This window comes from Nycticebus coucang, chromosome 7, assembly GCF_027406575.1.
Source record: "Nycticebus coucang isolate mNycCou1 chromosome 7, mNycCou1.pri, whole genome shotgun sequence".
Lineage (NCBI taxonomy): Eukaryota > Metazoa > Chordata > Mammalia > Primates > Lorisidae > Nycticebus > Nycticebus coucang.
In genome coordinates, this window is record NC_069786.1 from 54144826 (window position 1) to 54172778 (window position 27953).

A 27953-nucleotide genomic window follows, 5' to 3' on the forward strand; every position below is an offset into this window, starting at 1 on the left:
GATTCTCAAGCTTTTGCCTGGGTAGAGTGCCATGACGTAATAACTCACAACAACCTCCAACTCTGGGGTTCAAGTGATCCTCTTCCCTCAGTTTTTCTATTATTATTTTTTTTTTTTTTAGTCTTGCTTTTGCTCAGGCTGGTCTCAAACTCCTCAGCTCAAACTATCCACCCCCTTCTGCCTCCCAGAGTGCTAGGATTACAGGCATGAGCCACTGTGCCTGACCAGGAAGGAATTTCTTAAAAGGGTTATATTATGGGAAATAGTGAATAAATACTTTGGATTGCCATAATCAGTATCTGGATATTAAAGAACAATTTGTAAATGTATCCACCATCCCTCTGCTGTTCAGTGGGATACTTTATCTTCAGCATGGTTACGTAAAGAAATCATCCATGCTAATTTTGTACGGGTCATGAGAGTCCCTTATTTGTATAATTTATTTGCTTTAAAATTCAATAAAAAATAGGGCCTTATGGTATAGAAAAAGGAAGCACTTTCTTCAAAGTCATTTGTCATAAGTGGTACTTCAGCCACTACCTCCTTCTAGTGATTTTAAGTGTAAAACCAGATCTTCTTTGTATGAGGATCAAGAGGAAAGAAAGAAAAACAACAACATTGAGAAGAAAAAAAGGTCATTAAGAACAGAATGTGATCAGAAGATGAAAAAGGTAAATTACATGGTATAATAACAATATACAATGCTAAGAGCTTAGTAAAAATGGAATCCAAGGCATCTGTGGTATATGGTACAAATTATTTCCTTTTTTTTCTCTAGTTAGGAATTACAAATATATCCTCAAATTTTTATGAACCACTTAGGGGAAAACAGGGTATATTAAAAAGTTAACTCTATAGTTTTTACTTTATAATGGCTAACTCCTTGGAAAATAGCTCAGCATTTAACATTTTGTTAATATAATTCATACCAACTCCACTTTGATGTGTGTGTTATTCTCATTTTACAGATGACTAAACTGGGGGTTACAGATGACTTGTCCAATATTCCACACCTAGTAAGTGGCAGAGCCTAGATACAGCGTTCAGAGCCAAATCCAAGTTGGTACTAAAATCTTATAATCTTTCTTGTTTTTTTCTGATCTTTCTCAAATCATATGGCTTTAAAGAGGCTGAGAAGTTTTTAGCTATAGGACAGAGGTGATCAAACTGTGGCCTGTAGGCTAAATCTGGCCCTCCACCTGTTTTATAGCTTGCAAGCTAAGAATGTTTTGTACAATTTTTAATGGTTAAAAAAATAATCAAAAGAAGAATATTTGGTGACACCTGAAAATTAGGTAAAATCTAATTTCAATATCTATAAATAAAATATTATTGGAACACAGCCGTGCTCGTTCACTTATGTCACTGCCTATGGCTTTCCCACTCCCAGAGTAACGTGAATGGTTGTGATGGAGACTATTTTCATTCAATTTCCTACTATCTCGAGGAGAAACTTCCGCCTTGCTCCAGTGGCTCCCACAGGACCTCCCTGGCTAAGTGCTCATTGCACTTTGCTCTGACTGTGGAGCCCATGCGCTGGTGTTGCCTCCGCCCCTCCCTCTTCTCCTTTGCCCACCACAGTGCCTGGAACCTAGTAGGCATTCAGAGTTTAAACAAATGAATGAATGTCTGATCAGGTCAGCCTTAAATCACAGAAGTAAAAGCCATAATGTCGGCTTCATCCTGGTAGGTAAGACCTTTCATTTCTGAATTTGTGAAAGTGGTGTCTTCGCAAGCAAAGATGCCAGGAGAGAAAAAGATAGAGCTGTGAATTTTAAGGTATGTTTTATTGAAGCATTTGGCATAAATTTTATATAGAGTTTTATAATTTAAGAAAATGTGTAGAGGTACCCCAGGTGTCCATTGACAGATGAATGGATAAACAAAATGTGGTGTAGATGCACAGTGGGAGGAAACTGACAGGCTACCACGAGGATGGACCTGGAAGACATGATGCCAAGGAAATAAGCCAGTCACAAAAAGCGAACACTGCATTCATAGCTTCACTTAGCTGAGGCACCTGGAGTACCTGAATTCATAGAGACAGAAAATAGAGTGGTGGTTGCTAGAGGTTGGGTGGAAGGAGGAATTAGGAGTTACTGTTTAATGAATAGGCAGTTTCCGTTTGGGAAGATGAAGAGTTCTGAAGGTGTATGATTGTGATTGCCCAACCATGCCAGCATACTTAATGCCACATTAAATGTGCACTTAAAAATGGTTAAAATGCTAAATTTTATGTGATTGTGTTTTGCTACAATAAACACACACACGTACACACGTCCACAGGAGCTATTAACTTTAAAAAATCATGTCTACTTTGAATACCTAATCAAAATTATATATTAAAAGAGACTATCCTTTCAAACTATTAATTTTGGCTTATCAAATGAAACATTTACCATTTGGTACATAATATCTAAGTGATTTAGTCCTAACATGGTTTGAAATGTAAAATTAAGTGTCACCTTCCATGTTGTATTTTCAAAGTACTGTATGTTGATATATAGAATTTGTAAGAAAGATTATGTAGATTTATGGTTACACTGAGTATAAATTATTTCTTTTCTGACTTGTTAACAGTTTATGGAAGAAAATTAAAAATACTGAGTAAGCTGAGGAGCATCTTTCCAAAGATACCAATTTTTTTGTTGTTGTTTGTTCATTTGAGACAGAGTCTCACTAGGTTGCCCTCAGTAGAGTACTGTCACATCATAGCTCACAGCAACCTCAAACTCTTGGGCTCAAATGATTCTCCTGCCTCAGCCTCCAAAGTAGCTGGGACCACAGGCGCCCGCTACAATGCCCAGCTATTTTTGTTGTTGTTGCAGTTGTCATTGTGGTTTTTTAGCAGGCCTGGGCTGGGTTTGAACCTGCCAGCCTTGGTGTATGTGGCGGCGCCCTACCCACTGAACTACAGGCGCTGCCCAAGATACCCGTTCTTCATTAAATCATCATATGAAGTCTCAAGAGGAATACATAGAGTGGAATCTATGAAATCAATCAGTTCATTATACAGCATATATTTTTAAGTAGGATATTTATTACTATTACATATTTCATTCCTTTCATGAAGGTCACCAGTCTTGTGATCTGCCATCTCCTAGGACAGTTGTCTCCAAGCTGAAATGAAACCATACACATTTGAGTTTTTATATTTTATTGGGTTTTAGTTAGCTCTTCAACTGGCTTTTTGTCTTAGTCTTAAAACATTCTTTTCTTTAATAGGTCATATTTGCAGGCTTTAACTAACAGTGAAAATTGGGATCATAGTGTTGTTTTACATGAGCAAATGATGCTTATTCTATTTTATTTGCAGAAATTAATGACAGAAATAAATGCCCAAGGCAACACTAATTAAATATTTACTAAGAAGTACAAAATAAAAAATAAACCAGCCTACAGATATCTAGTCCCATTTCCCGAAGGTTAAAACCTTGCCTAGAATTGTTTCATGAGTATACATCAGGAAAAAAAAAATTCTGCATATTCCAGCATATATGCCTTTTTGAAAACAACTGCCTAGCTTTATTTTCATGCGTAATCTTTCTTAAAAATTATTCCACATCAGCACATGTGGATTTACTTCATTTATTTCAATCCTTTCTAGCAATTGCATGGAGTCCTATTATATAGATGTATGTGTATATTTAAACCGTCTTGTTTTTGATGGATCCTGGGCTGTTTTGAGTTTTATTTGACTGGTTGGTTTTGTGTACTTTTCCAAGTATAACGCAGCCTCAGCACTGGAACTGGTGGGCCAATAAGTCGATAGATAGATAGATAGATAGATAGATAGATAGATAGATAGATAGATAGATAGATAGATAGAAAGAAAGAATATTTTTTTTTTAATATTGCTAAATTTGTACCAGTTTACATTCACACTCACCATTGCTTCCTACCTTTACCCAGGGCTGTGTGTTTTCAAATCTGGTAAGTGTTACTAGTTGTTAGAATAGGCCATTAGAGCTTATTGGAATTCTACTGAACCCCATTGGGGTACCTTCCTGATTCCACAAAAGCAAAAATAATCAGTTTTTCTCTCAACAAGAATATTGTTTCCAAGGAATGGACTATTTCGTAAACAGGATCTATCCTGGGAGATGAATAGTTGGAAATAATACTTTGGTTATTAGCCCTTTTCATCTTTTCTTTCTTCTTAATTTTCAGAATTAGATTTGAATTACAGAAATCATATGCTAGTTGTAACAGATGGAGCAATTAAAAGTGATAGTATAAAACTAAATAATATCTTCATCCCTTCCTCAATCCCACCCTCCTGAAGGTCACCAGTCTTGTGATCTGCCATCACAAGGACAGTTGTCTCCAAGCTGAAATGAAGCCATACACATTTGAGTTTTTATATTTTATTGGGTTTTAGTTAGCTCTTCAACTGGCTTTTTGTCTTAGTCATAAATATATAATGGTCTTTCTGAGGCATCAGATTAAGATTCAATTCATTCTGGGCGGCACCTGTGGCTCAAGGAGTAGGGCGCCGGTCCCATATGCCAGAGGTGGCGGGTTTAAACCCAGCCCCAAAAAAACAAACAAACAAAAAAAAAAGATTCAATTCATTCCTTTTAATAACTACATAGTACAGTAGAAGCTCCATAGTTGACCACTTCCCAACATTGAACACCTCCTTAAGTTGACCTAATTTTCATAGACCAGACATGCCCTGTATAGAAGGCCTAGTTCCTTATGTTGACACCTGCCCCCCAATATGTTGACGGTTAGTTACAGCCCCTTGGGTGGTCACCTTACAGAGATTCTACTGTATGCTATAGCATGATAACACCATAGTTTGTTAGAATATTGGTGTGTGGATTGATACTCAAATTGTTTCTAATAATGCTGTGATTAATATTTCATATATATTGCTTTTATTTCCATATACTAGTTGTCTAAAAATGGAGTTGCAGGGTCATGGGGCATATGCCTTTTTAATTTTAATAGAGATTACCAGATTGCTTTCAGAAAGGGAATAGTAAATTATGCTTCTTGACAGCATGTGCAAGTACCCATTTCCGGGGCACCTCACCAGCCCTGACTATTTAACCTCTTCTTAAAATGTTTGTTAACATGATGAAAAACGACATCTCATTACTCTTTGATTTTTTTCTCCTTACTAAATGAAATCGAGTGATTTTCCCAATTTTAATTAGCATTTGTGTTTTATTATAGGAGCTTGCTGATATCCTTTGCCTATTTTTATCATGTTTTTTGAAAAAATTTGTGTAAGGTTTTTCTTGGTTCATTATTTGTTATATGTTACAAATATTTCTGTCTTTTTTGTCATTTAACTTTCTTTATATGATCTTCTGGATACAAAGTTTTATTTTTATATAGTTAAGTATGCCTGTCTTTTCACTTAATATTTTGGGGTTTCTTGTCTTATTTGAAGGTCTTTATCATCCTAAAGTCATACATAGATTCTTCTAGAATCAGCAATATTTTTCTCATTGAATGAAATGTCTTCTTTGTCCTTAGTAAATTCCCACATATACTTGCATCTGCCTCTTTAATTCTTATTAAATTCCAGGGCTTTATTTGATTTGGGAAGAAAGTTTTGAAGTAATAAAGTCAATTACAGTTTCTAACTATAACCCTCAGCAACAGAAAATAAGATAGCCTTAATTTTTCAGTTTCTTGTAATGGAAAAAGCAAAAGTTTAGAATTCTAGTTCAGTTCTTCCCTTACTAATTATGTGACCTTGAGCAAGTCATTTATTTTGCGTGTCCCAGTCCAGGATTGCTGAATGCAAAGTTGTCCTGTGCTTTTTAAGGAAGGGACAAATGTATGTAGAATGCCCGGCCCACAATTGTCCTTCATTCAGTGGTACCCAGTGTTATTATTTGTGCTGTGATTTAACAAATAATATTTGATAATAAACATGTTCCAAACTTAAGCAAAAGATTTCTACGTAAGTAAGCATGTATTGTATGCAAAAAAAAAAAAATTCTCAATAAATATGTCAATTTAAAGATTCTTTCGGTCAAGTAAATTAGTCTAAACAGTAAAAATAACTTATATTTACACCTGGCAGTCCTTTTCCTAAAACTTTTCCTCTTTTTCTTTTCTTTTCTCCTGATAGTCATATAAACCTAACACAAGTAAAAGGCAACATTGCTTAATTTGTCTGCTTTTTTAAATAAATAGGGAATGTGCACGTATTTGATAAAGGTTACAAAGAATAAATTAAAATTACTTTTGTATGAGGCTAACCAAGAAAAGGAGCCAAATGTTAGGAGGAAGGGCAGGAGAGACAGGAAAACCGGGAGACATTAAACGTGGAACACCAGGATCAGAGCGCTCGTACGCCTGAGGACAGAGATGGGTGTTACTCGGGATGTGCACGTACTGAGGTTTCCCACCCCACACCTAGATACGCCCCAGCTCTCTCCTCAGCTCAGTGTTCCTTGTAGGGTAGATACAGCTGGTGGTTATCAATAAAATATTGCTCTTTCAACCTTATTTCCCAAGAATCCCAGCTTAATTTCTGGAAGTTTAGAAAGGAACAGTGATGTTAGAGAAGCCATACAGATAAAACGAAAACTTAAAAAGTTAAGACCAAAAAATTGGACATTTCTTATACCTCTTGCACCAAGTAATAAGTCTTTGCAAGGAATCACTTAATTGGTGAGGGCACAACTAATAAATGTGCATTCTGATTCTATTAACGCTGACACACCCACGGATACCCTATACATTCATCCATAAAATATGTGGAAAACAAGAAGAACAAATGTAAAAGTAAACCTAGTAGAGTTGTAAGAGAAAAATGTACCTGTACTAAAGAAATGAGTATAATTATGATGGATGTGTTACTTAGTTCAATGTAAGCATTTTACATTGTATATCGAAGCAGTACCCTGAACCCCATAAAGGCATCAATGTACAAAGTTATGATTTAATACAAAATAATTTTAAAAAAAACAAAAACAAAACAAAATCTACCTGAACTAGATGGTATTTGTTTATTTTTTCCTGTTACATTTCGTTAAGTCACTAACCAAACCTTAAAGTAATCATTTTTAAAATTAGCCTACAATTCCCTAGGGCTATTTATTATACCAATTGAAGAAAGTAAAATTAAATTTAGCCTTATTGTTGTTCCTCTTATCATTTTTATATTTTTTGCTGTGTTCGCAATAACTAGTCCAAATAAAGGAAGTGGGAAATTAGTCATTTTTTAAAAGTTTTTCATTTCTGCAAATAATGATTTATGTACATTATTATCATGTATTGTATAGTCAGTTAACTCTAAAATAAGCATCTAACATTAGGTAATACACATTATTGGTCCTAATATTTTTATAGTGTATGTGTAGCAGAAAGCGAGACAAGTTGTTAATGTTGTCATTATTTTTCATAATTCCTTTTTAAAAAAATAATTTCAGATTAATATGAGGGTACAAAACTCACATTGTCCCAGGAGGTGTGCCATATAGCCTTACATTGTGCCTACTAGGTGGGAGCACTCCGATCTCCCATCCTACTTTAATCCCCAACTTGAATTGAAGTGAGTTTTTCTTTTTTTTCATAACTTCTTAATAAGTTTTAAAGTAATAGCTCATCAAATATTCAAAGCATTACATTTTAAAGAAAATCTCATTGTGTTTTTGACATTGAAAACTGCAACGGACACTGACCCCAAGTGTCCGTATCTTTGCATCAATATTTATTTGACTCCTAGGGCTTCCCCAAGTATAAGGAATCTTATTTTAGTCTATTTATTTAGGAGATGGGGTCTCACTCTGTCACCCAGGCTAGAATGCAATGGTGCCATCATAGTTCACTGCAACCTCAAATTACTAGGCTCAAGCAATCCTCTGCTTCAGCCTCCCAAGGATTTAGAATCATGCCCTGCTAGTTTTTTCCCCACCCTTTTTTTTTTTTTAGAGACAGGGTCTTGCTGTATTGCTCTGACTGGTCTTAAACTGGCCTCAAGCAATCCTCCTGCCCCTCGGTCTTAACACAGTGCTAGGATTACAGGCATGCGCTACTGTGCCCAGTGGGAATTTTAAATGTCAGTTAGTAAAACCTTAACTACTAGAATTATTTATATTTACATATTACATACACATGCCTGTATTAGCACAGATATCTACATATTTTACTTTTTAGGAGAAAAAAGTAAATGAAAATAAAGAGCATTAGTTCAACGATGGAAAACATCAGACTGTTGGACAGATTTTCAAAAATAGCATTCTGAGGCTGGCAAACTCCTGATTATCTGATAGGCAGGGCATGATTCCTGAGGGATCAAGAGATTAGACATGCAAAAAATACCTTACTTGCCCATGCCACCATGAATAAAGCGAAATTCCTGATAAAGCCGACTTTTTAAAAAAGCAGTCAACAAAATGTTGGGAATCCCAGGTTCTAGTCAGCTCAGCCTCCACATCTGTGACTTTTAATAAGTAGAACATTGTTTTATACCATAGATTTTTTTAATTTTCCTTTCCTACATTTAAAGATATTATTACATTTAAAATGCTTTAAGAACCTCAAAAAGGATCATTCATAATATATTATGCTTATCTTTGTGTAAAAAAAGCTATACAATCGATTTGATGTACTATTAATAAATAAAATGCAGTATATAAAATCATCCTGAATGAATCAGCAGGGTTTTTGTGTTTTAGTTTTTGCAGAAAGCTGGTGAAATACATAAATGAATGAAATGCAAATTTCACTTTTCTTTCAGAAGAACTCAGCCTAATAAATGCAATAGATGTCTAAGGCTGAGCACCATATCCAAGAGTAGGATAAAGCGCCAGAGGTGTTTATAAGAGGGTGACGTTTCAGGTGGACGGGAAAAATGAGGAAGAGCCTCAAGTGCTGTGTGTAGGAAACCACAAATACTCCAACATAGACGCGTCAAGAGGAGTGACAGAAGACCAAAAGGGGACCTTTGGGGGCCAGACTGTGGCTGAATATGAGATGGGGTGGGAAGGGCATGGTCCACAGGGCATAGCATCATAGGGTTAGGAGTCAGACTAAGGTGGTTTCAAATGACCTTAAGTAGGCAAGTCAGTTCTCTATGAAATGTGAGCTATTGGGACTGCCCTGAAGTCATACATATAAGACACTCAACACAAAGCCTGGAGCCCAGTAAACCTTCAGAAAGGCTTACAGATTGTTGGGGAGCTTCGCAAATTATCTGAAAGAAATGTGAAAAGCATATGCAAGGCCCCTCACCATGGTAGGGAGAAGACTTACTGAGGGGTCATCACAGGAGACTGAAGTTAATGTGAGCCTTGAACTAGGGCAGTGACAATTGGAGTGGCGAGGAAGGAGGTGGATTCAACCCAGGTTAGAGGGGTGGAGTGGCAGGACTTGAGAAATCATTAGATGTGTTTTTATATGGCTGCATAATGCCGTCTTCTTCATTAGTCAGTCAAGAAGCCCCTGGATATAGAATTGTCAGATATCTATACCCTTCTCCCCCATGTTGGTGCCAGTCGTGCTTGGGTGTTCAACTTCTACTCTGTCGGGGTAATAGTAATGATTTTACAATAAAGAACACATACATTTTGCTTGTAAATATTCACAGGAATTAGATAACATTTACAGCTTCCATGCTTTATAGCTTCATGATAGATAACTCTGCTTTTGCTGCTTAAATGAAGTCCTACTTGTGAGAAGGGTGGGTACGTAATAGGTAGAATGATTTTGATAAAAGTGGTCGGTGGTATTTAATACCACAAGCTCTTTGACCAGTAGGGGTATAATGTGGACTTTACGTAGTCCATAATAATGTTAGAGGAAGTACCCAGCTTTTAAATAAAACGTGTGGCTATATCATGGGTACGTAGGTTTTTCTAGCAACTTGGGCTTTCCTAGGAGCTCAGCAACTGTAAATGGTTTCTATAGATGTGTCGATCGAGGTTCCTAATTACAAGAAATAGAGACTGACATGGCTAATTAAGCAGAAAAGAAGTTAATTAAGTGGTTACAAGTGAATTCTCACATTTTCAAGGACTGGAGAACAAAGCTTGAGACTAAGCTCACAGAAACAGTGTCCAAATCTGTGGAAGAAAAACACTCAGATAAAGACATAGACACCAAGCACAGACACTTAGGTCATTTGCCTGTCAGGAACTTGATCTTGAGCCCTAACGTAGGAAGTTCAGCCAGAAGGTAGGGGGCAAAAAAGAAATATCAAGCTTTTTGTTTTCTTCAGTAAACAGAGCTTTCTGTTTTCTTGGTGTCAGCACCCAAGTCCCAGTCCAGCGTGAGCACTACTTTGTGGCAGAGCCTAAGTCACCCATCTCAGATTCTTTGGGAAGGAATTATAGGAAGTTAGATTCCAGCTTCTGCCATCAAGCAGGGATTTTCCCAGCCATTTTCTTGAAATTTTGTTTAAAACGTAGCATAGCCAGTCACAAAAATGATAAAGAGATACTACTATACAATGGAATTGTTTTCTGGGAGTGGAAGTTTTTTCATATGTTCCTGTTGGAAACATATCTTAATCCTACCCTGTTATGTTAACTTTTGGCAATCCCAAAATGAGGAAAGCACTCTTGCCTGCAATCCCTAGTAGCCACTGAACTCAAAGGACAAAGATAATATGATAGCACAGGAAATATTTTGGGATTCACAAATGGTCCTTTCCTGGTCCAACTTGGCATAGGCAGCCAGTCTTGTGGGACAAGGTGTGTATAGTAAACAATTGACTAAAATAAAGGAAACCATGGAAGTCTATCATAATAACAGTGATGCTGGTGAAGAACAAAGAAAGATTAACTGTGAGGTTACCCTAATAGCATTTTAAAATAAGTAGAACTTCCATAGTTGACTACCTCCTTAAGTTGACCTAATTTTCACAGACCAGACATACACCACATGTACGTATCAGCGCAGTAGGCCTCTGTATGTTGACGAGTCAGTTACAGTCCCTTAGGGACCGGTCAGCTTACAGAGCTTGTACTATACAAGATGTCCCAAAGGTTTCTATATATAGGAAAATGGGAAATTGTAGCTAATGGTACCTTTATTTACAAAATATTCACTACAAAACTTTACAAAGAGGTAGCCAACACATAGAGAATGTTCTATAAATATTTTGTACACTTTTGCAATGAATATTTTGTAAATAAAGGTATATTTAGCTACAGTTTCCCACCACCCCTCATATATGACGGCTTTGGGGACACACTATAGATTATGTTGATCTGGTACCGAATGTTGCACAGTTTGTATCTGTTCATCTTTTGTTGCTGAACATTTACTAAGAGCCTGGGAACTGTCAGACAGAGGCAGGCATTGCCTCACTCAGCCATTGGGATTGTCTTGGCATTATCGAGCCAGCTGCTATTCTTTTAGGCCCTGTCCAATATGCTCACATCAATTGGGTTCATTAGAAAAAGATTTCCAATATCAGAAAGTGATAAGGAATTCAGAGACTGGTTCTTATAAATACCCGAAGAATAGTTTGTGGAATTTGTAAAATCTGTACTGTCAAGTAATTGTACATTTGCCTGATTCTATAGGGAATCAATATACTTTTCAATTGAATTTTTACATGTAAACATATAGTCATAAATAACCTTTTAGGTAATAGTTTAGGTTCAGATGTCTAGTATTTTGAAGTAGCAGTCATTGTCAAAGTTAACTACTTACAGTATAGCGTTTGCTTTGAGTAAACTTGTAAGGAGATACTATGGCACAGGGAAGCCCTGGTGTTCTTGGAGATGTTATTTGTGGCTTATAGCCCTTGTAATATACTCGATTTGATCTTCAGAGGTTTTGTAGCATGACCTGAATTCAATTTATTGAAAACCCATCAAGCTAACAATGAGAGAAATACAAATAAAGTTAAAGCATCTCTTACAATAGAACTTGTTTGCCTTCATGTGGCAACATAGGTTGAGGAATATAACTTCTTCGGGCAGTCCTTCCAGCTTTTTAAGATACGTTTCAATTCCATGTTGTGGCTTAGCCTTTCTCATTTGTTTCCCTTCTTTCACATAGCGGCACATATATAGTATTTGGACGATAGCGAATTTTGTTAGTTGTATCATAGATAAATACAGCCAGAATTCTTCTGTAGGGTTGGAATCATTTTTTTTCTTAAATTAAAAGATTTTGTATCAAACATGGTAAAGTGATTCTCATCACAGGGAGTAACATTTGTTTTTAATGCTGTGCTGACTTATAATATGAGAGAGATAAAAATTAGGCATTGACGATGGAGAGCCTATTGTTGTGCCTCTGATGTAGATACGTCAAGTTAAGTCTCTGCAAACCTGAAATTTACTATGGCACAGCATCAGAAGTACTGTTTAAAAAACCCCAGTTGAATCACAAACAAAAAATCCCCCAAAGATGTACATGTTTACAATTCCAAACAAAGGCTGTTAGACTAGTGCCTTTAGACATGAAAAACCTATGAACCAGTAGGTTATCTATTCCATCCAAAATCTGAATTTCACAAAGCCACACTACAGCTTTCTGTTACGGGTGCGTTCCTATGTTTCCTGTGACATCCATTAATCTATATATCTGTCTGAGCAGCAAGCCTCAGTGCCTTATACACCTTTTGTTTCCTTGAATCACAGGAGCTTCAGTTTCAACGACTCACCCGAGAACTGGAAGTGGAAAGGCAGATTGTTGCCAGTCAGCTAGAAAGATGTAGGCTTGGAGCAGAATCACCAAGCATCGCCAGCACCAGGTACCGGGCCAGTGGCTCTACCTTTACTCACTGTCAACTTAAACACTTCATTAGGCTGTCCTGATTCTGTATACCGTTGTTACTGTTAACTTGCTTTCCTGAATTTGACACCAAAAATGTCAATTTATTCTGATTTGCACAGGCCTCTTGCAATATTGATTACCTTTCAGTCCTGTGCTTAAAGTGTTTTACGTAGCATTGGCAAACTTCTGTAGCAAAAGCTGCCTTCAGCAATTTGGTTTTTTGTTTGTAGACACAGTTGATGGATATTGTCAGGATTAATTGCTAATTATTTATAAAACTAATTGTCTGGTGCTTTGAAGACCTAGTATTGATTTGTTTTATAACTAAGAAATATTTCCAAATGATAGTACGTAACCAGCTTTTAAAAATGCCTTCAGTTTACTTTGGGTTTTTCGGAGCTCTCTTCAACTATCACATGAACTAATTACTACATGAAATAATTTGGTGTATTCAAATATAGTAAGTACCAAAATGGGTGCATTACAGAAAAATACATTTAATCCCAATTTGTATTTTTTTATTTAAATAGCTTCTGATGCTATTTAAAAACATCATTGCTATAAAAATTATGACCACACATTCCAAATGGTTAAATCACTGCTTATCCTATCTGTAGATTTCTTTCTTAGTGATTACATATTCGTATAAAGGCTGTCATAAAATACTGTCGTAGCTCGCCTTTTTAGTGTAGTGTATTTACTCTGTAGTAGGTATGCCTTCAGTAATTTTTCTCTCAATTATTTCTAACCTTGTGATGGTTCTACTTTTCAGTATCTTCTGTTATTCCTAGGCAAAATCTTCTTAGCGGATAAAATGCTGTTTGTAGTTTCTCTTTTCTAACTGATTGTTGGTTGGATTTTAAACTATTAGGATGGTAAGTTATATTTACATGAATTTTTCATCTCTGTTGACAGTTGCATATATTGTGATATGTTTAGTAAGGTACACAGTATACGAGGAAGGTCAATAAAACCTTTATTAAAAAATACAAAATTCTGTGATCATTTTAAATATCCAGGCAGGTTTTCATAATAGAAATTATAAGCAAGCTATAAGATTATACATTGGAAGTTTCTAAGCCTGGTTTTATAATACCCAATGAAAGAGTTTATCAAAGAAGTTAAAATTATGAAAACAAAAATTAGTTTTAATTCTGTTTGGTATTTTAAAAAGATGTCTGTATCTTTAGCACCAAAAAGAGCATTCCACAAACTCAATAATGTGCTATTATGTTTTTCCAAAAAGTTTGAACCAGCTGGTTTAGAAAAACAGAATTTTATATTAATAGAAAACTCCACACTTAAAGAATTCAGTTAAGACTTTTATTCTAGCAATATAACTAAGTTAACATAAAAATCCTGTAGACAAACTCCTAGAAAACTTGATATGTCAGTAATAAAAGCCAATACCTAGAGGAAATGGCAAAAGAGAAAGGAAAATGCCCAGATACTTAAAAAAATAGAAAAGGAACGGAAAGCCAGAGCCAGAAGTAGTGGAGCTGTTTTTTCAGGGAGCCTGAGGCCAGTTGTCAAACTTCAAAATGAGCTCTAGAGTTCAGTTTAATACTCATGCAGGAACCAAAGACGGGGGTCTAGAGTGTGCTCAAGATGTAACTTTGAACTTAAGATCTTTGCATTAAGCCATGACTTTCAAAGGACTCCACCCTTGGCAAACTCCAAGCTTGTACCATACGTGGGTTTAGAACCCAAATCTAACTATCCACATTGCTCAAGATTCCCTAGCTTAGAAAAGAATACTACCAAAAATTAGCTCAATATTAGTTATTATAAAACACAAATCAGAAAAACCTGAATGACATCAGCAAGAATAGTATTTCCCAGTGCTCATCCTCTATTGAAACGTCAATTTGAAAAACCACATCTGCATGACAACACCTTCACTGCAGCTGAGGAATCCAGGTGAAACGTTATAGCACTGAGTATAACATGTAAATAAGAACGGACATGTTAAAGAGGGTAGGAAGGACAGTGTCACAGTGTGCTGTGTTCATCAAGTATTTTTGCATTCATTCTGATTTTATTTCAAGAAGCCATTTAAAATGCTTACCTTAAAAAACACTTGACAACAAGTGAATCAGTAAGTAGAAGAGCTGGATTAAAATCTAGTCCAAAAACTAGATTCTATTGGAGAGAGTCTGACAGGTGTGCACAGTAAAACAAGTACAAAGGATGCAGCTTTATTTGCAAAAGTAAAAAAATTACAAAGAATGTAATTATCCATCAGGATGGAAATGGGGAATAAATTGTGCACAAGCAAACTCTAGAGCAGTTAAAATAATTAGTTTTACATGTATCAACATGGACATGTTTGCCAAACAGACTTTTTATAGGAAACCCCAAGTTGCAGAAGAATAGATACAGAAGACTATTATCTGTGAACAATTTTTTTTTTTTTAATTTTTGGAGATAGCATCTTGCTCCTATTACCCAGGCTAGAGTGCAGTTGCTGTAATCATAACTCACTGTAACCTTGAACTCCTGGGCTCAAGCAATCCTCCTGCCTCAGCCTCCCAAGTAGGTGAGACTACAAGAGCACACCACCACACCTGGCTAATTTTTATTTTTATTATTTGTAAAGACAGAGTCTCACTTTGTTGCCTCAGCTGGTCTCAGACGCCTAGCCTCAAGTGATCCTCCTGCCTTGGCCTCCTAATCTGATTACAGGCGTCAGTCACTGTACCTAGCACAATTTTTAACACATTGACTGCCACACTAGGGGAAAAAAGTTGTTCTTTGGGGCCACAGTGTTTTTTGGGTCAAGATAGATCAAGAGACGGATGAATTATATATGCTTTAAGGCATCAGACTCAAAAGTAGCACAAGTTAAGTATACGTATTTATATGTATATTTAACTGGCAGTTACTGTGTTAAATATACATAATAATATAAAGCAGTGCTTGCTATTAGGTATCAATTATGCAAGCAGAGTAAACATATCTTTTAAAAAATTGGAATGAGACCAGTTTAAGATAGTAGTACCTCTAGAAAGCAAGAGAGAAGGAAGATTCCAGGTTGGCTTTGGCCAAATCTGCAACATTTTATTTAAGAGAGCCATCTGGAACAAACACAACAAAATGTTACACAAAGAAGTGGTTGATACGTGCATGGATATTATTTTATGCACTTTTAAGTTCTAAAATGTTAAATAATTTTAAGGTTATATAGTTCAATTAGCTAATTTAATAGTTTTTTTTTAATCATAAGTAAAACATATTCAGGTGGCCATAAAGTTCGTGTGCATTTTTAAAATTGCACACTCTATTTTGCGTGTGAACTTTATAGCCACCCTGTATTGTGAGTAATTGTTCCTATCAGTGGTATTTTTGTGTGTTTCTTCACTAGTTCTCAGTGCCTTTGCTTCCTGCCTGGTGTGTCACTGGGGCTGAGTCGACGAACGCTGGGTGAATGACTGGGCCCTACAGATAGGGGAGCAGGGCTGGTCAAAGAACGGAGGAGAATATGCACAGCACTGTGGTGGTCCTGGAGGCTCAGTGGTATCTCGGATATGTTCTAGGAACACCTAATGGCTTATGAGGTTACAAAGTAAAGCGGGCATTTGTTTTTTGGAGTCTTTTTTTTTTAATTTCAGGTTAATGTGAAAGTACAACCAGGTCACAAATTTGAATGTGTTAGGTAGAGTTCCCCTTGTAGTTGTGTCCCCCGGGGCATTTGGTTGTGAACAACTCCATTAGGTCTGCAGAGGACACCTCCTGAAAGTTGTCGTTGGGGACAGTTTTCCTGTTCCAAGAGTGCAACGTGTGAAACAGAAGGGAGGCCAGGCAGCTGGGCAGGATCTGTTATGGATTCTTAAGAGCTGTGAGTAAGGGAGGTGGTTTCTTCCTTCAGTGAGCTCTGGTTGGAATGGTAACGGATCCACGTGGATTACCCTCCTTCCGTCTCCCATTGAATTGCCATGTGTTCCTGCTGCCCAGTGCTAACCATCCTTTACAGCAGTTCCCAGGTTTCTCAGGGAAAGTCCTCTCCTTCATCTGAACTCCATGCCTGTGCTAGCTCTCCTGGGTAGTGGTGGGCCCACTGCACCCCTGCGTCCATGGCTCTCAGAGGCAGGCACCCAGCCAAACGGTCCTTGAACAGATAATAAACCTTGATGGATTCCAGGATGTTTCGAGCTCATCAAGTAAAGGTGCTTAGCCGTTGGGTTAGCCACTGTTGTCTTAGGGGTTCCATCTACCCTTTCTCCTCTCTGCCCTCTTCACAGCTTCCAGGGTGCTTTTCAGTGGACCTGAAGAAGATGATTGACACCTTACTTTGCTCTGTGACCTCCAGGCTTGCACCCTGGCCAGGCACCTATGAGAAAAGGGTGTGTTAGTAAAGGGGGCAGAGAGTTTTTTATTGTGTCACTTGAGAGAACGCCTTTGTGTCTTCCCGTTCCCGCAGCTGTCAGTCTTAGAACTAGAACCTCAGGACACAGAAGAACAGAAATGAGGTCTCCAATGCTGATTTGCTTGAATAAAATTGAAAGTGGAATTACTCCTTTTGACCATGAAGCTTTTGATTCGTTCCCAGATGAAGTGAGTCAGGTCAGCAAAATGGGGAATTTGATACCTAATTATCTTCCTTGCTGCTTATTTGGATCCTGTGTCAGAGCTAGTAAGGTTGTCTGTGACATGATCTTTCTTTTCTTGGTTCAAGATGATATTAGTGAGCCAAAGGAAAATAAAAATGTTTATTTTTATTTATTTTTCACTTGTCCAAAGTTTTTGGCATTATTGGCCTCACCCAGGAATAAGGAGGTGGCAGTGGCATAAGGTTATTTATTTAATAAATAACCTCTCTGTTGTGATAAATAATATACTGTGAAGCCCTCTCCCTCAAATGAGTGGCTCTAATAGTGAGCAGGTCAGTTCCCTCACACTTGGAGTAACAAAGATGCATTTTTAACCCAGGCCATGAGGTGTTCCTATTTTACAGATAGAAAACCAGGCAAGTAAATTGCCAATGATAACTGTGCAGTTCACTTTCGGGACATTATGCATATTTTTGCATTTAGCAGAAAATGTCCCCAAAAGTGAACTGCACAGTTATCATTGGCAATTTACTTGCCTTGTTGAGAACTTTAAAAATCTTAAAATGAAATTAGTTTTTTGATTTATAACCCTTTGGACATAGTTGTCTTCCAAAGAAGGTAGTAAAGACTTAATTTCTGATCTGATTTTCCATTTCTTTTATTTAGTAAGATTGGCAATATAAATATAATGATCCTTAATCTGGAATTGATGGTGTCTGTATCCAAAGATGACTTATCTGACCAAGTATAATCACTGTAGCCTTACCAAGCCCTGGAGGTGGGCTATGCCATCACTTAGTAGAGAAGTTACCGTCTTTTCGCCTGTGTACCAAGTACACTAGAGTTATCTGTGCATAAAATATTATTTCTGTATTTAATATCTCCTCTCATTGAAGCTTGGTTAGGTAGTGAGTTAGTAATGAAGTTATAACTTAACCTGTGTTTATATTGAGAACAGTGTAGTTATATTTTACCTCATTGAAAGGGGGCTGTGACATCAGTAAAATTGAGAAGTTACAGCCTTTCTGTGTTTGTACTGAGTATTCTATACTTAACCTATGTAGTTAATGTTTTCCTTGATCCAAAAGTATTTGAAACATCTTTCAAAATACAAAAGCTAAAAATAGCATGAAGAAATTAGAGCAAAGAGAACATAAAGTTTAGAAAAATAAGATCTAATCAAGGTTAAAATAGCTGTAACATTCCATGCATTTGCTCAAGTTAAGAGCCACTTTTGCTCTAGTCACCTAGTAGCCATCCTAAAGACAGAACCGCTAACGCATCCATTGAATCTGGAATAAGATAAAACAAACCAGGTTCCTCAGAAGGATGCTTAGTTCCTGGGGCTGAGGCTTGGAGTGGTTTCTCCTTAGTGTCCCTTTACAAGCCACCCTAGGATGAGGGAAGCAGCATCCTCAGTGGTCTCTCTCCAGTAAATTACAGAAGCACGCTCATGGGGCTCCTTCTTCCACCACTAAATGGAATTAAATGGAGGGAATAATACCTTAACTAAAAGTAATTCTCCAGGGGCCAGTTCTCTAGCAGGCTGCTGGATGATACTTAGCATACGTAGATGGATGGATCAATTTCAGGTCTGCTAAGCAGGCAGCCTCCCATGACTGTTTCTGTCTACAGAACCTTTTAGAGTCCTAGATGCTGAGATGTGAGGTATCCTCTGTTGCAGGTCACTGTGCAGGTACACAGTAGACATCTCTTAGCAACAGAAATGACTCTCAGGGATGCTGTGGCATGTGCAGTTCATCTCAGAAAAATTTCACGGCACAGGAACTTCAGAAGGAAATACAGTGGAGCCTCCATCGTTGGCCACCTACTTACCTTGACCGCCTCCTTAAGTCAACCTAATTTTCATAGACCAGACATGCACAACGTATATGGGTCAGTAGAGTAGGCCTAGTTCCCTATGTTGACTACCTCCCTAGGTTGATCAGTTTGTTACAGTCCCTTCGGTGGTCAACTTACACAGGTTCTGCTGTATATCCTTTTAACCTCATGTCTCCCATGAAGTAGGCAACACCCTTCATATCAAAATTTTGGTGAACATGGAGTTTATTCTTTTCCCCCTGCAATATCATCAATGAGGTATTATTCTAGCATTAGTTGAGTTTAGATTTCACTGGGTGAGAATAAAAGAGCCCAGTAGCCCACGTTGAGGGCACACTTGGATTCTGTGCCCATCTGCTCACCCTGGGACTTCCCTGTCCACTTCCACTCCCAAGGGGCACAGAAAGGGCACAGTGGCCAAAACCATGTTCTTTTATTTCAAGTTTATTAAAATGTAATTTACTTACAGTAACATTCATCCCTTTGTAACATATTTATGATCCTTTACTAACACTTTTTGTTATACATTTGTGTGACCACTACCATAATCATCTAAAACATTTTCATAAAAACCCCTAAAACAGCCAGCCACTTTTAAAGGTTTACTATATTTCTTTCTTTTAGAATTATTTTTAAGTTTAAGGTAAAATCCTCACGGGTAACTTTTATCTTGTTCCTAATATTCTGCTTTGATATGCCAGGCCTATTCCTTGAACAACTTTCAATGGCTCCCACTTGTCAGAGGAATTCCTAAGGGGTAAATATCTTGGGGCCTGGAGGTGCCAGTGTAGCAGCAGTTACCAGATCAGCACAGCCCTCTAATCTAATGGCAGGTGCTCACTAGGTGGAAGACTAGGCTGGGGGAAATATTGCAGGTTATGTAACACACGATAGCCTGTGTTCATGTTTCATGCTAGTGGAGAAGGTACACCTGTGGTTCAGCTTGTTGTATAACAAAACTGTGGAAGGATAGGAGAATATAGTTAGCATTAAAGATTCAGTGAACGAAAATGTGATCATCTTAGAATTCTAGAAACTACCTGTGAAATTTTATAGTGCAGAGTTGTAAAACTGTTCTTGATACCAGACTTAGAATCTTACTATTGCCCCAAAACTCATCTTCATTATATATTCTTTGTTTCTCACTTACTTCTGAATAAGATGTAGATTTATGGACAATAAATTGGTTCCAAGTATTTTACTTTGCAAATCATAGTTTATCCAGTAATAAAGGTGAAGCACTAAATTTTCATTTATATTGAAGTAAAAAAGAGATATTTAAAAAGTGAATCTTTTAATAATTATTGAAAATTTAATGGTATCTTTTGAAAGTAAAGAACAAGTTTAAATTTTCTCCTCCCTCCCCCCACTCCCATATGAGGTATTACTCTGTCTCCCGTGCTAGAATACAGGGGCATCATCATAGCTCACTGCAACCTCCAGACCCTGGGCTGGAGTACCCCCCCGCCTCAGCCTCCCAAGTAGCTGGGACTTCCGGTGTGCATCACTACATCTAGCTAATATTTCTATTTTTTTGTAGAAACTGGAGGTCTTTCTCTTGCTTAAGCTGGTCTCAAAATCCTGGCTTAAGGGATCCTCCCAGGTCAGTCTCACAAAGAGCTAGGATTTCAGGTGTGAGCCACCACACCTATCCCTAAGTTTTCACTTTAACTTTTTGCATATGATTTTAAAATCTGATTATCCCTTTTGGTAGTAGTTGATCCCTTCACATTGTTCATTCTTTGCCTAGCTACTAGAGACAGAGAAAAATCCTGTCCATAACAGATAAATGGGGTGGGGGGGATGAGTGACAATGTTGAAATTAAATAGCTTCCCCCATTCTCCCGGAGCTTATATTTCCCCTTTCAGTTAGTTTAAAGCCCTGCTAACAGGATTCTTTATGGCTTGGGTAAAGGTCAGATAATCTTGACAAATAGTCTTCTTATCGCCACTTAAGAAAAATACTGTTTTGTTTTGTTTTTTTAATGAAAAGATTTGATTCCCTTCTGCCATTTAGATTTATTCACCCCCCCACCCCCCACCTGCTTCATAGTGTCATCTACTGTGGCCTATCAGACTGTCATTGATACTACTAAAAATTCTAAGAGTGCTTTCAGGCCATCAGCACAAAAGCCTTTTTCCTAGTTACATCTTTTCTTCAGTGAATGTTTTTAAGTAATTATGAAATAAGCCTTCTCAAATGATGTGTACTTTAAAAATGAGTCCTTGAGAAGACTGATTTACTGTCAAGGTTTGTGCCTTGACAGTAAATTACTTACTTAGTTTACCACTTCAGGAAGATGTGGGATAGTTTTATTTCTTTGACCTTCTAACCAGCTAAAACCTGGGAGCTTTAAAAATTAAATAATGATCTTATTGAGAGATATTTCACATACCATAAAGTTCGTACTTTTTAAGTCTACGGCTCGGTGTCTTTTAGTGTATTCACAGAGTTGTGCAGCCATCACCGCTGTCCAAGTTTAGCGGGCTTTCATTATCCCAGAAGGAAGCCCTCTACCCTAGCATTCCAGTTCTCATTTTTCCCTTTTCCTGGCCCTCTCTCTCTGCATCCTCCTGTTCTGGACGCTTCGTATGTCTGGCACTTTACAACATGTGGCCCTCTGTGTCTGGCGTCTTTTGCTCAGCATCATATTTTCAAGGCCTGTCCATGTTGTACAAAGTATCAGTACTTCATCTTTTTTGTGTTTCCAAATTACATTGTATCATATGGATATGCCATTTTTTGGCAGTTATGAATACTGCTGCTTTGTCCTGGATTTTAAGAGGGGAAGATCCAAAGGGTTTTGTTCGAAATGTTCTCAAATGGGTGGGGAGCGAGGGAGATTGCCCTTGGCCTGTGCACCCATCACCCTGCTCTGTCCTGGGGACTTGCCTACTTTCCGTTCCCCTTGCTGTCGGTTTCGGTAAATCCTTTCTTGTTGCTTAATTAGTTGTGTATGTTGATTTACTTTCAGGCGCACGGTAGGTAGAGCGATTTGGAGGTGCTGTGATGTTCATCACAGTGTATTTCACCAGATTTCTTAGTGTCATATGTGGTCACTAGGGACTCCTTTTATGATCAAACAAATACAATAAAAGCTTCCTGACTTCATTCCTACCTCAGACTAAAGGAGAAATAAATTGTTTAATATTTGAATATGAACCCTCTTTGGGATTCTACAGTGAATATTTATTAAACAGATGCTCTCATGAATAACTTTAGTAACACTGGATTTTTGAGATACAACTCCTATTGTAAATATAGCAAAGAGTTCCACGTATGCAAAGCACAAAATGACCCCAGCTCTACAGAAGTCGTTAGTCTCGAGCAGTCTGCATAAGCACAGTTCTTCCAAAAGGCCTTTTTAATAACTGCTTCTCATGGCCAGTCCAGTCACAAGCCGGTTTCAACTGGTACATACAAATTCAAGTGGCAACTATTTCTGTACATTTGAATTAAGGTTGTATGACTGAGTCTTCAATAGGACATGTGAGCCCAAGGTAATTCAACTAGTATTCCATTAAACTAACCTACTTTAATAAGAGTATGACTGTGTGGAATTTTGATGTTAAACCAGATACTTTTCTTAAGTAATAGAATTTTTTTATGAATCCTAAACATTTAATCATAATGAATAAAGTACTCCAAAATGAATTACCTGTCTCTTAGACTGATCATTTTAATGTTAAATGGGTAATATGGTTAGGAGCCACAAACAAAATAAAGTTTATGATTAGCATCAAAGTTTAAGGTTTTTTTTTTTTTTTTTTTTTTTTCAGAGACAGAGTTTCACTTTGTTGCCTTCGGTAGAGTGATTAGAGTACTGTGACATCACAGCTCACAGCAACCTCCAGCTTTTGGGCTTAGGCGATTCTCTTGCCTCAGCCTCCTGAGTAGCTGGGACTACAGGCACCCACCACAACGCCCGGCTGTTTTTTGTTGCATTTTGGGCAAAGCTAGGTTTAAACCCACCACCCTCAGTATATGGGGCTGGCACCCTACTCACTGAGCCACAGGCACCGCCTTCAGTTTAAGACTTTTATTTTTTAATTTTCTCTATACATATACATGTGTTTATTTGGTTTCCACTTTTTGCCTTCACAGAATTAAAAAGGCTTAAAATTTAATAACAATAACAGTGTTTAAGATAAAGACTAGAAACAAAAACCTCGTAAAGAATGAATGAAGGTAAATACATTCAGAAAAGAAATCAGACGATTGCTACAATGTATTTTAAGACTTTTAATATATTTTATTAAATATGGAGATAGCCCAATTGTCTGAATTTTTCTAATTAATGCAAAGGAAAATACATTTTGAAATTCAAAGGCCTGTGCATCTAAAATACATGTACCATGTCATTAATTATGTCTTAATGAACCATTTTAATTATAATAACATTATTTCATTTTCATAGTTCTCATTTGATAATTACTATTTTTAAATTTTTTAACACTGAATTGCTGAATTATAACAAGAATTGTATTACTAGATGCCACTCTTAATTAGGTTTTATAAATCATGTGTATATATTGACAAAGTACTTGAGGTAGGCTGTATGTGTTATCTCAAAATGCTTCTTGGAAAGAATTTACTGTTCATAGGAATTAGTGATTAACTTTTAGCATATTAAAAAGCAACAATGTTCTTAAATCCTGTCTTACCATTTTGGGGATGTCTGTATTTTTTAATCTTCTTATCTTGAGAAACGTTAAGAGTTATAAGTACAGGGAACAATATAACAAAAATTCAGATATGTCCTAGAATTGAAAATTCACCATTGGTTTTATTTTTATAAAACAACTATCAAGCATGAAATTCAAATTTCCTTTGCCCCACTTTCTCTCCTCCCTTCAGCCCCCGTGGCTAACCACTAGTGGGTAGTCTTCCAATTTACTTTGTATATTTTTTATATCAAATACATATATAATTCATCTGTATCGTGTACATATATAGATCTGTGAATAATATTTTATGTTGCTTTTCTAACATACACAGATGATATAGTCTATAGGGCACCTTGATTTTTCTATTGAGATCTATCCACGTTGATAAGTGTAAATCTGGTTTCCTTTTAACTGCATTTATGTATTTATATCATAGACTATTAAACTATCATTTCTCTATTGATGTTTTACAATATTATGAATAATGCAATGATGAACATTCTCAAACATGCCTCCTGGTTCACATGTATAAAATTCTGAAAAATACATAATTAGAAGGATCGTGGATATACATTTTTAATTTTTCTCTATCTTACTGAATTGCTTTCGGAAGTAACTCAATAATTCCACCCCTTTGAGCGGTATATAAAAATGCTCTAGGTTTCCATTTCTTTTCACACATGTCTTTTCTCTTTCTCTTTTTGCCAACATTTAATATTGGGCAGGCTATTAATTTTTTTTTTTTTTAATTTTCGTATTTGATGTTATCCAGTCTTACTCTGTATTTTCTTAACTACTAGCAGGGTTGGATATGGTCCATTTCAGTTTCCTGTTGGTCATTTTTCTAATGACTTACTCTTTTTGGTTTTGTCACTAGTTTTTTAAAGCTAAAATAACTCTGGGATGTATGTCTTAAAATAGTACAGATCCTAGTACCTCACAGCACAAAGTATCCATACTGATCTATTTTTAGAATATGAATCTTTTCGTATTCATATTCTAAAGTATATAGGAGGAAAAAAAAATACTTCTCTATGTAATAACAGACCCCAAATGATTGAAATCTGCAATTTAGGGTAGGTGAAACCCAAACAGATGATATTTTCTGTTTCTGTTTTCACATGTTTTTATTGGCTCTACATTTATATTTTTGTGCAGATATTTATGATGTCATTATTAAATTCATTGAACTTTTTTTTCTAGAGATAAAATGATACAAAAGCCTAGGAATTTCCATTCTAGCAGGACAGGACATTGTACAGAACTAACCATTTGACAAAGTGCCTTAGCAAGAGCATAAAATACGAGTCTGTAGTTTATTATGTTTAATGTTGTGAATAGTGCTGTGCTGATCTGATTGTATTGACTGTCCTGGTTCTGTCCCAGAAGGCCTTCTTTTGCTACCTTTGATTATCTATCCTTAGATAAAGTAATTGAAGAGAAGGACGGCTGTGAGTGTCGTGATTGGTCTTGGTGGTGGTGTGTGGTTTGATTTGGTTTTGATTATTGATGGCATTTTCTCCTAAAGGTAGTGTTTTTCTATTGGTTTTCCACAGGGGTGTCAAGAAGTGATTTGGGAAGACTTGAGTTCCCCACATACCTCCATCTTGCCACTCTACCCCTCCAAATGTAAATCTGTGCTTGCTGAGCAGAGACAACCGTAAACCCCTCGCCAGCTCCACCTCCACTACTATTTTCTCTCTCCTATCTGGTAACTCTGAATTGGCTGCTATTTCTATGACTGGTTATTCACAAACATAAGAAGTCATGTAAATATTAATTCAGAAGGTATAGAAAACAGCCTTGAATTAGCCAGGCATTGTGGCAGGTGCTTGTAATCCCAGCTGCTCGGGAGGCTGAGGCAAGAGCATCGCCTAATTCCAGGAGTTGGATGTTTCTGTGAGCTGTGTGATGCCATGGCACTCTACCAAAGGCAATAAAGTGAGACTCTGTCTCTAAAAAAACAAAAAGAAAACAGCCTTGAAAAGCATATTGCCCTGAATGTACTTTCTGCAGTCAATTATTTCAGGAAGAAAATATTATTCCTTCATCTAATAACGTTAATCTTCATGATAAATAAAGGAAGGTCAGTGTTAAACTCTCATTCTCTTTACCATTAAACAGCGTGTGCAGTGAGAGGTTTCCTTAATCCTTCAGAGAACCACCCTGTACAGCTCGAATCCAATGATATGCATGTTAGAGGTGCCTAAAATGGCCTTACACTAACTCCCCCCAACAAAGACCACAAAGAGCCTACCTGGCCCCACCCCAAAAATTCATGCCCAAGGCCTCTAGCACACCCAAATCCTCCAGAAAGCTGTAAAATTGTTCTACCCCTTACAACCCCTTGTAAAAAGGGTCTCCAACTACCCCTGGAGTAGATACCATCCTTGCCGTGCCCAGGTGGGTCCCTATCCCTTTCAAGAAAGCTGGCATGAAGTTCTCCACTCCTGATTTTGTCTCTGGGCACCACTAAACAATCTTTCAATATGGAAAAGGAAACTGAAATTATGATTATCTAGGTAAAAGTGAGGGCCATCCATTAGTGTGTTTTCAGCAGCTGATCAGCTTGCTGTAAGAATTTATATGGCATGTCTGCCTGGGGTGTGGGTGGGAGACGTGACCAGTTTGCCAGACTTCGTAGTGTCTGAACTGTTGTTATAGCCGTCTTCCCTGAGGCTTCATAATGTGTTTAATAACAAATCAATCTAATCTGTTTATGCATGATTTTTCTTGCCGCGGACCACCCTGTGGGTGCGGCATTTTCTATTCTGCTATTGTGTTACTCTACAATTAAATAGGTAGGAAAAAACACTCTGTAACTGAAGAAGAAAAAAGTGTGGAGACGACAGGTTTTCGCAGCTTAAAAACTTTCTTATTAAACACTTATACATGGGCGGCGCCTGTGGCTCAAGGAGTAGGGCGCCAGTCCCATATGCCGGAGGTGGTGGGTTCAAACCTAGCCCCGGCCAAAAACCAAAAAAAAATAAACACTTACACATTTTAGCTACTCTCAAATGTTTCTCTTCATGGACTGCTTATAATCCAAGGAAGAATGTCCTTAGAGTGTGGATGCATGTTTAATTCTTCTAGCCTTATTTTTTTTTAATTGGAGAAGAACAAATGATAGCCAATTATTTTAGGATCCTATGATGTGTAGTTTTGGCTTTAGTCCGAGAAAATTACAGGTTGATCTACCACCACTTTTACTTACATTGTTCATAATGGGGCTGACAGAAAAAATTCAAGTAAAATTATCAACCACAATACAAGAAACAGTGCTTAAGGAGTACAAAGTATAGATTTTTTTTTTCTGAGCAGCATTAGCAAAGTAGAGACTTTTCAGTAGAGACTTATTTGTAAATATTAAATGAAACATTATTGTATCGTATTTCTTATGAGCATAAAACAAAGGCAGCAATTATTTTTTTTATGTTATAATGTATTTTAATATCAGTACCAATAGACACTAAGAAGTGTGCTTCTATTACACATTAACATGGTGATATAGAGATGAACAAAACCACCCAAAACATACCATAAATGAGCAACAGTTAAGACATTACATTTATAAATAGCAACATCACAAAATAAAGTATATACATATTATAGATTTTACCTTTGAACAAATATACAGTGCATCTGGGAAAGACAAGAAAATGTGTTTTATCATAGAACATCTGTACACTACAAATGAAGATACTGGTAATATTCTAAAAGCCTGGTAGGCTTTCTCCCACTTAATAGTCCCTTCAATATATATCCTTTAAGACGGTGATATTAGCAAAACTATCACTTCTTGAAATGCAAGGTTTTGACTTTGCCCAGCAGGAGATGAGGGCCTGCAGAACAGTAAAAAAAGAGAGGAGGCACTCTACGCTTACTCCTGGAGTAAGAGAACTAGCAAATTCATAGTTTGCATATGAAAAGTGCTGTAGTCAAACATGCACTGACATGAAAACCCAACCGAACAAGTACCACGTCAAAACGCCTTCACCTCATGTTGCCCACCTTTGCCCCCAGCTTTTTAGATGGGTGAGTCAGCTACTAAGAGAGAAAACCACTGTTCGAATGCAATGTATTTTATGACACACTAATAAATTTGAGCTTTTATTTTCAGCAAAATTTATCTTTAAGTGCCAGTACTATCATAAGACAAACTTTGTGAACAACTCACAATGTGTAAGA

General features: G+C 37.0%; 1 protein-coding gene across 13 annotated transcripts in view; it reads left to right on the forward strand.

Moving 5' to 3' along the window:
• Window positions 1-27953, forward strand: part of PKP4 (plakophilin 4) — a 259640-nt gene that overhangs the window by 136353 nt on the left and 95334 nt on the right. For 12 of the 13 annotated variants that reach the window (XM_053596431.1, XM_053596429.1, XM_053596439.1 and 9 more), the window contains one exon: window positions 12570-12682. The exons of the other annotated variant lie outside the window; for it this stretch is intronic. In XM_053596431.1, coding sequence (XP_053452406.1) covers window positions 12570-12682 — 113 coding nt within the window. The remainder of the gene's footprint in view (window positions 1-12569; window positions 12683-27953) is intronic. 13 annotated transcript variants of the gene reach the window in all.